Genomic DNA, 9,426 nt, shown 5'->3' on the forward strand with positions numbered 1-9,426 from the left:
GGTAGCAGTAGCAGCAGAGAGCAGAAGCCAGCAGGCAAGTGTTATTTAAATAAACTCCTGGTATACTTACAAACTTTCCAATCCATCGTTTTATGAGTACATAACCTATTTGTACTACTGTAGAAGTTTGGTATCATTTCAGGCATTATTAGTGGGGTAATTTACGAGATACAAACCTGGATCTGTTAGCGCCTGCACTAAGCTAACCAGCTGATAACGCTAACTCGCCCAATGTTCGATCCAGGTGAAAAAAAGCTTCTGGGGGGTTGTTTGGCTCGAGGTCATGGTGCAAAGAACCCTAGGGTGAAATTACTCCGAACCATCACTTTAAGCATAGCTGATGTTTAGCATTATTTTTTTTACCATGTTCACAGTCTTAGTTTTGTGTGTTATCATGCTAACATTTGCTAATTAGCACTAAACACAAAGTACAGCTGAGGATATTTAGTTATTAGTTTTTCAGGTATTTAGTCACCAACCAAAATTCTGCAAATGATGGTGGTGCTGAAAAGTCACCAGATCAGCAAAGATATTTATTTATATTTATTTAGACATACATGTCTGGATCAAATTTCACAGCAATCCATCCAATAATGGGATGGAACCATAGATGTCTATGCATAATTTGTTCAAAATGTGATACCAATCTAACCAGTATATCGAGATTTTTCACAGGAGTGAACTTTGACCTGATGACGATATTGATGAAAAGTCAGGGGAATCACTAAAGTAGTTAGGATTGTGCGGAGCATGAATGTTGGTACAAATCTATCTTTTCAGTAGTTGAGATAATTCAGTCTGGACCAAAGTGGTGGACCGACCAGCTGACAGGCGAACATTTCCAAAGAGCAGCATCGTTAGCGTTCCTAAAAAGTAGTGTACATGCTATGAAAAAAAAGCCTTGATAATGCATACGTATTTGTCTACTCATTTTAACTCACTTACCAAGGTGGCTGCAACCATGTCTTCATGTCTGTCTTTTATACTCTTTTTTTTCCTCAGCCTGCTCTCGCTTCACTTCCTCGTGCCATTTACTGTCATTGTGAAAAGGTGTGTGTGACTCCACTAGTAGAACAGAGCTCATTATCGGAAATAGGCCAATAAGTAACTTCACACAACGTGTCCCCATAGCAAGCACACTCTATATGCAAAGCAGAGGCACACTGCTAAAGAAACTGGCGCCAAGTGATTATATTTGTAATTTAATTTCCTTGGTCATACAGAGATAAGAGAAGGGAGCGGCTACAGTTGGCCGGGGATGAATAGAGTGACGAGAATGGGACTACAGCATCATTGTCTGGACTGAGATGTCCGAGACGACACCACTTACGAACAACGGTACTGGCGGGCAGATATGGTACATACACAGGGATTCGAACTCAAAGAGACAGCAGAGAGAGTTCCACTATACAAGAACACATGCACTCTCAAATCAAATGGATGAATGTAGGTGCAGGATAATCAAGAAACTCTTTTTCCCCCGAAGCAAGCTCTGCCTCTCCTCTTTCTATCTGTCTTCGTCGCACTCAGTTTTGCTGAACAAATGTAATCAGCCGGGTGGTCTGGGTGGGATGTCGGTCACAAAGAGCAATGGCTCATTGCCGATTCTACAGGCGAGATAAACCGGGTCCCTGCAAGAAAGACGACTGAAGGACACAAGGTGTACTCTCCCGACAGCCTCTCTGTGTCTCCCTCCCTCTGTCTGCTTTTTCTGAGATTGTAGAACTGCAGATATCAAATTTCCTGACTTTTCCATTTTCAAAGAGTGTCCACTTATACTAATGACAATGCAGTGGAGGCCACAATACTGCAGTGGTCAAACTCAGATGTTGACTACATCAGAACATTCAGGGCTGGATCTATGGTGAGCGAAAGGTACAAAGTTAATCAAAATCTCACAGCACAAAAACAGAATTCAGGGTCAGCGCGAAACTGCTTTGTGACATCGCTCTCCCTTTGTTCTCTCCTTCTCTCATCTTTATGTCTACTTCTCCCCTGCTGTCTAGTCTTTCAGCGTATTTCCTCAGCGTCTTGACTTTGAACCCAACAGCATTAACCTGTCAGGAAAGTTACAAATGTTTTGACTGAATTATGTAAACCATGGAGAGATAAAACTGCAAAAAGCATGGAGTTCTCGCTTTATTTCATAATTCATCATGCTCCAAGATCGAGCCAAATAAAACTTGACTTATTATGTAGTCCAGCGCATTCTGGCTCAAAATCCTCTGAAATATGCTTGAGAATATTAATCACACTTTGTCTACCTCGCAGCTAACAATCAAACACACACACACACACACACACACACACACACACACACACACACATACGTGCACAGGTTTTTTGTGTGATTTCATTACTCATCATATGGGAACAGTGTCTCCCACATTCCACCAGAATTTTTTGAAAGAGGCAAAGCAATCAATGTTACACCAGCACCACCAAAAGGTACAGCTGAAAACAACAGCTTGCTTTCTTCACCTCTAAAATACAAACTTACAGCACTAGAAGCCTGATAAAGGATGCTTCGCCCAGGCAACCAGCAGGTTTATTTATTTATCTCAAAGAACACAACCACAAACACACAGGAGCAAAGAGAAACACACAGTTTATACTAGGGGGATGGGGTAGGGGCAGTGCAGCATAATTAGTAGGACACGGCTGTATAATTGGTCTCTAATTGATATGAAGAGCAGTGGTTTATCCCAGGTTGTGTTGTACACATTCTGCCGGCCACGGGTAGGAAACGCTGGCGGCCTGCTCAATCTTCTGATTGATGTCTTTGTAGCAAATGCCCTTCAACAATCAGTAGCCACAATCTCTCTGTGTCTATCAGGCCACCTGTCTATCTGTGCGTAACATCTTCTACCATTCATCTGTCATTTCATCCTTTGTGCCTAAACGTCGGACTATCTCTTTCTTTCTATCTCCACATTGATTCGGCCTATCTTTCTCCGAAGGCATTCTCAACCTTTGGTCTGTTATTCTCGGGAAGGTGAAAGAGCAGCGTTTGTGGTGATGGAAGGTGAAAAGTGGTGGGTTTGTTTATGAGACACCGGCAGCCATAAAAGACTTTGCATTCAATGGCCCAGACAGCACTCAACAGGGGGGAATAAAGACAACTTTAGATGAAAAGGAAATCAATTTTAAAAGAAAGGGATGCACCTGCCCTCCCGATTTAGCAAATGAGGGTTGAATTGTTTTACTAAAATAACAGTCACTGCTGAGAAGCACAGGTGGACACAATGAATTGAATGGATTTGAAGTTTGGGTGGGGAAGCTCTTTAGAACAGTTCTGTTCATGGATCGCGTGCTGATGCAAGACGACCTTCAAGGACGTTTACCTCATTTACACAGCAATTAAGCACTAGCCTGTTGGTAAATTGAAAAAGAGACAAAAATCCTCTGTGGATTTAATAACAAACTCATTACCAGGGCCCAACAGGGCGGAACTGCCTTTTAATTAGAGCAACACCTGATTAACGCCCAATTAACAGAGCCAGAGACACTTCATTCTCCCCCACTTTGGCAGGTTGAGAACATAAACATAGGCAGTCCAGCATGGGAGTGCTTCCTCTCCCCCCTGGGAATGCGTGAGAGAAAAGTAAATAACGACTTTGGATGCAGTCTGTTGTCGGGTGGTCCAAATGATCCGCAGAGCTAGGAACTGTATGCTGGAAATGTATGAGGTAAGTGTTTCAACAAAGGAGACAGATGTAGGACTGGCTGGCAAAAACTCTGCTTCACTACACATGCAACTCCTGGTGGGCTGATGTACGGTAGGACAACTGTCCAAGCAGTTAACCCTCATGTTCAGCCATATGTTCCTACCACTCTCAGATCATACTTTAAAACAGACAATAAACGTTTTTTTTTTTTATAATTATTTTTTATTATTTCCATGAATAAGTTATACATATACCAGCGTACTGTGTAATTTCATACTCCAATCAGAATACAACTCCTAGTAGTAACAGTATTCCTCTACTCCACAGGATCTTAAACTACACTCATGCATGCTCACTCATACTTTTACATACACACCTCCCCAACCATACACTCTCCATGCTTCCACTCATCCACATATACCATTTATCCACATTCCACTCATCCACATATATCTTTCACATTTTTGACACACAAACCCAAACACACACCAACCACACGTAATCAACTTTTCAAACCTTTTATTTAGCTGTGGAAAGGTGTGGACATCAAATCAAAGCATAGTCAAACTAAGCCTTGTTGACCATACTATTTATCACACCATATAACAACTAATTAGTAATAAAAAATAAGGGACCATTGAAATAGGGTATGACCACAGATGTGTGTGCTGTGTATTACTCATCATCAGCAAACAGGAAACATTTTATAGGAAAAATACAAAGAAACACAATGTGTATTTGACATCATTTAAATATAACCTATTTTGCTTTTGTTGGTTGAGGACTGACCAAAGTGTCAGATGTGCATGACAAGATGGCGCTATTTTAACTTTCGGCAACTACAGTACTTTGCAGCTCCTACTGAAACTTTCAGTTAAAGTTACTAGTTGAATGTTTAGTGAGTGTCTTGTTTACATAAATTCAACTGAAAACCCTCCACAACGGGATCTGTTCCTGGCCCAGGGGCAAACCTGGACAAAGACTAATGAAATTCAAAACTTTTCAAACACCTGCCTACACGTGCACTTTGTCAGAGAACAGTTCTCGTCTTACATTTGGTGCCCAGTTTCCCAGCCAGTATTGTTGATCTTTAGTGTGTTTTTATTTCATTTCCGAGCCTTTAGTCCCACTGACTTCCAGGACTCAGACTTTAATTCCTCTGGCAAACACTTTGCTCCCAACACAGTTAATCAATATTCAGTCTGGTTGTATAGATCTATAAAGCAACTAGAAATTGCTAGTTTCTCATTCAGTCTGTGTGCTTTAATGTGTGACTTACACATTCAAATCCATTTCCTCTGTCATGTCCCTATTTCTGAAATCCACTTAAGGCTCTTGGGAGCCATGTTGCTTTTCCTGTTACCAGGGTAATAACTATCACTGAAAGAGCGTTTAGCGGCCTTAAGTTGAGAGGAAATCCGCCATGACTCCACAGCCGTCTCTAAGTCTGGCAGGATGTCAGGCACAACAGCTTGCTCAGCTATAAAGACTATCATCTCCACGACCAACAGCAGGATCCAACCTAGAGCTCCTAGCCAATAGGAGGAGCCGAGGCTGGAGAAGTCTTGACGGATTTCTTCTCGGTGCTGATGGGTGAAAAGAGACCAGCTGAGGAGGAAGAAAAAACCTGTAGACAGAAGAAGAAAAAAAACGGGTCGAATCAAGTATTATTGCGAGGAAAAGAAAAAAGTCATTAAGGTCAATTATTACGTGCCTGGAGCTTTAGAAAAGAGTTTGTATGATAATGAACTGCAATTCCAAGGAAAGTAAAAAAACGTCTCTTTAAAAACCGCTGCCGTGCAGGGTATGTAAATGACTAGTACATAAAAGAATTTCTGGAAGTGTGGGTTTGACATGAACTACACAAACCAAAAGGCTATTTGGAGGTTAATTAGAAATGGGGCCATTTTTACTACTTTACTTGGATGGTATATATTATTTTAAACCTCCCAAAACAACACCAGTCTAATTATTAATGAAGTGAAACACAAAAACATGCTGTGTGGTTTACATAAGTGTTGTGAGCAGTGTAGTGGTGTTACCTGTAGAGGCCATAGTGAGCAGCAGCAGTGTGGATGGGTAGAGGGCCTGTCCTGCCATGAGGAGAGAGCGAGTGTTTGAGTAGGAGCGCACCGTCCGAGATGTCCAGCAGAGGGCAAACACCAGACACAAAGCACCAGTGCTCACAGCCATGAGGAAGGAAACGACTCCAAAGACTCTCTCTGCTTCCACGACTGGAAGACACAACACCATGCACACAGTTCAAAGTGGGAACGGTAAACTGGACTGATTGATATTAACTTGAATTTGCCACAGTTACATTACTTTCTACTAGGGTTGAGCGATTTGAGGGAAAAAATCGAATTGCGATTTTTCTGCCAGATATTGCGATTACGATTCAATCTTTTTTCTCTTTTTTTTTTTGTTGCAAACTTTTACAAATACACTACCGGTCAAAAAGTTTGGGTTCACTTAGAAATTTCCATTCCACTCCATTACAGACAGAATACCAGCTGAGATCAGTTGCATTGTTTTTTTTAACCAGGGCAGCAGTTTTCAAAAGGGTTCTCCAATGTTTTTATCAGTTAGCCTTTTAAAATGATATCAGATTAGTAAACAGAATGTGCCTTTGGAACATTGGATGAATGGTTGCTGATAATGGGCTATGTAGATATTGCATTAAAGATCAGCCACCCACTCAGATCAGCTGGTATTCTGTCTATAATGGAGTGGAATGGAAATGTCTAAGTGACCCCAAACTTTTGTAGTACTAGTGTATGTTATACAGTGTTTGAACAATTCGGCATCGTACTTACAAAAACATAACAAAAAGATATTCATTCCCATCCAAAGAAGATTACAACCTTACTTAATGATAAAAAAAATAAAACTCAAGAAGAAAGGCACTTCAATACATAAATAGAAAAAAAAGTAAAAAAACAAAAAAAACAAAAACAAAATACAGACAATACAATACAAAGAAAAGGTGAAATTGAATGGGTTAGGGTTAGGGTTAACATGTAGAATCCCTTAATATTTGAGATATACTCTGTAACAGCAATAAACCCCACAGACGTGTTTATGTCAAATGCAGAAATGTGTGGGGGGGTGTCAACAGGCGATTATGCATGACAACACATTTAAGGAAAACCCACTCTCGGTTTCTCACAGCAGGGGCACATGTGATGTGGTTGATGGCGTCTTGAAACTCATATCTCTCCTATATCTAATTTCACAAAGAAAAGGTGAAATTGAATGTAGGCTATATAATCACATTTCCTTGAAAAAATCTTGCAGTACATCAGCTATATAAATAATTTTATTATTAATAATTTGGATAGACTCAAAAACAATTCGAAATTCAATTCTGAAGTGAGTAAAAGCTGGCCGAGATTAAGAAAATTTCTCTTTATGGATATGAAATTTCCCTTGTAGAATTAATAGGTTGACAATCCTATGTATTGTTTTGTTTTTGTGATTACGAGTCAATCTGCGATTTTGTTTTAGCTACATGTTGCACCTTCTACGATCATTTTCAATAAAGTAATACAAAATAAATAAAAAATCCACTGAAAATAGGACGTTTCTGTTGACAATCTGTGATATGTAACATTATTCCAGCATTTATCTTATAAAAAAAACAGTAAATATAATTATGAAAAGAGGAATACATTTTTTTTAAATTAGACCAAATATTTCACATTTGATTAATCGCGGTCTTCACGATTAGCTGATCGCATTCTTTCAAATCGCTAATTCGATTTGAAAACGATGAATCGTTCAGGCCTAGTCTCTGCTAGAAATACTGTAGGCAGCATGATGAAGTGAAACATGTTGAGGCCATGACACATTCCCTGAAATGATAATGATCACATGTCCCTGCCTACAACTGAAACCAAAAACGTCAAATCAAAAGTTCATGGACTTTTAGGTAGTTTTCATGTATATTTAGCTCACACTACATTACATTTATTCTGAAAGTGTGTTTGCACAATTAAAATGACACATTGGAATACAACAAACTGACAGATGGAACAATTTCTTTTTGTGAATAATTACCAGCAGTTTGATTCAGTTGGGTGTTTTTTTTCTTGGTTCATTTTTTTAATAATTGAATATCTAAAAAAATAAATCTTAATAATTTTATTATTCCTTATTTTTATTTCTTTTATAATCACTATCATTAAATCTGTTATTAAATAAGGTTTTTATAGTGTGACAATAGCTTCCAATAAAAACTTGCAGCGGTCTTCAGCCTTTTTGGGAAGTGGATTAGCTGGCAGCATACCTGTGCCTACACATAGTGAGGTGTGTAGTGAACAAACTGACAGGGGACCTAATTTCTTTGACAAAAAAATAAACAAGATGTAGCTGACAAAGACCAGCTGACCAAAATTTCAGCTCATTTGCCTCCAGCCAAATGTGAAAACAGCAGATGCAAAGAATGCACTTCTCTGGTACAGGAGCGAGCTCAAACTTGTTTACTACTGCTGAGAAGCTGCCGTGCAACGCAGTGTTTTTTCAAATGCTCCTCCTGATGTTGATCCCCTCTAGAGATTCAGTGGTGGGATATTTTAGCAAAATCAGTACCTTATTAACACAGCACAGCAAAGACATGTTTATGCCTCATTCAATATGAATGAAATACATGTTATTCCACGTTATACTGTACGACAGTCACACCTTTAACCTTAACGGGTAAGTGACAGCTTCAGACAGATGACAACTTTGATTTGTTGACTGCAGGAAAATGTCAGTTATGTAAATGTGGCTTGTTGCTCACCGTTGAAGACAATGCCATCTGTAGGATTTGTCAGGTCACTTTTAGTGTTATTCCACTCTGCCCAGAGTCCCCTCTCCTTCAGCCAGAATGGTGTCCAGACTGCATAGCACACACACAGGCTACCCGCCAACCCCACACAAGACTGAGAAAACCTGAAGCGACTGCCAGAGTCCGCCAGCTCCAGCAACTTCATATTTCTACACCACTGAGAGAGAGAGAGAGAAAGAGAAAGAAAGAGAGAGAAAAAACAGAAGGCAGGGAAAACAGAAGAGACAGGAAGAAAAATGATGTGTAATTAGTGTAATAAAGTTGGGTAACAGTAGGAAAATCTCTTCGAACTAACCTCATCATTTAGTTCATATACAGTACATCAGCTTAAGAATGTGGAATTGTAATCAAAGTACTGTCTTACCTTTGTTGTTGTAGAACAAAAAAGGAACAAAGCTGTGAAATTAGTCTGTGTACAGGTAAAACAAAGAGTATACTACAGAAACGACTTATGGTTACTGCTGTACAAACACTACTGTACAAGCGCTTTGAACACACTGCTTGTACTGCTCAGGACCACAAGCCCTCACTCGCAAGTCAAACCCTTGTGTTACTCCACCTCCGCTGCAATGGAAACTCCCCCAGTCCACCATGCTAAATTTCCCTGTGAATTCTCCACTGTGGCCCACCAACTCTCACTGTAGAGAAAGTGAAAGCACCAACAATGGCCATTCAGTATTTGAGGAAGCAGAAGTTTGTGTCGCTAACATAAAGCAGCAAGGAAATAAAGAATAACTGGACATTAAAAGGAAGTTTAGAAACATGTAGAATCCCTTAATATTTGAGATATACTCTGTAACAGCAATAAACCCCACGTACATGTTTATGTCAAACGCAGAAATGTGTGGGGGGGTGTCAACAGGCGATTATGCATGACAACACATTTAAGGAAAACCCACTCTCGGTTTCTCACAGCAGGGGCACATG

General features: G+C 39.9%; 1 protein-coding gene and 1 long non-coding RNA gene across 3 annotated transcripts; one reads left to right on the plus strand and one right to left on the minus strand.

Annotated features, from left to right (window-relative positions):
• Positions 1-4,172: 4,172 nt before the first annotated feature.
• On the minus strand, positions 4,173-9,240 carry si:ch211-256a21.4. Of its 2 annotated transcripts, none has more exons than XM_036003583.1 (4): positions 8,864-9,240; positions 8,478-8,656; positions 5,711-5,910; positions 4,173-5,295 (listed from the first exon to the last, which is right to left on the minus strand). In XM_036003583.1, exons 2-4 carry the CDS (start codon positions 8,642-8,644, stop codon positions 4,970-4,972), a joined length of 693 nt encoding a protein of 230 aa, XP_035859476.1. In that variant the 5' UTR covers positions 8,645-8,656; positions 8,864-9,240; the 3' UTR covers positions 4,173-4,969. The 2 variants fall into 2 exon arrangements, with proteins under 2 accessions (XP_035859476.1, XP_031139315.1); XM_031283455.2 differs by having other exon boundaries at positions 5,711-5,902; positions 8,452-8,656; positions 8,864-9,228.
• On the plus strand, positions 6,617-7,006 carry LOC116038789. Its single transcript, XR_004102169.2, has 2 exons — positions 6,617-6,654; positions 6,914-7,006. It is a non-coding gene; the product is annotated as an uncharacterized LOC116038789 (long non-coding RNA).
• Positions 9,241-9,426: the final 186 nt, after the last annotated feature.

Source organism: Sander lucioperca, chromosome 7 (assembly GCF_008315115.2).
Source record: "Sander lucioperca isolate FBNREF2018 chromosome 7, SLUC_FBN_1.2, whole genome shotgun sequence".
Lineage (NCBI taxonomy): Eukaryota > Metazoa > Chordata > Actinopteri > Perciformes > Percidae > Sander > Sander lucioperca.

Bases quoted from the DNA above. Each gene is read 5' to 3' on its own strand.
- si:ch211-256a21.4 (XM_031283455.2), bottom strand. From the start codon at position 8,644: ATGAAGTTGCTGGAGCTGGCGGACTCTGGCAGTCGCTTCAGGTTTTCT. The intron at 5,903-8,451 runs GTGAGCAACAAG...TGTGTCTTCCAG, and splicing joins AGATGGCATTGTCTTCAACG to TCGTGGAAGCAGAGAGAGTC. The intron at 5,296-5,710 runs GTAACACCACTA...TTCTGTCTACAG, and splicing joins GCTCACTATGGCCTCTACAG to GTTTTTTCTTCCTCCTCAGC.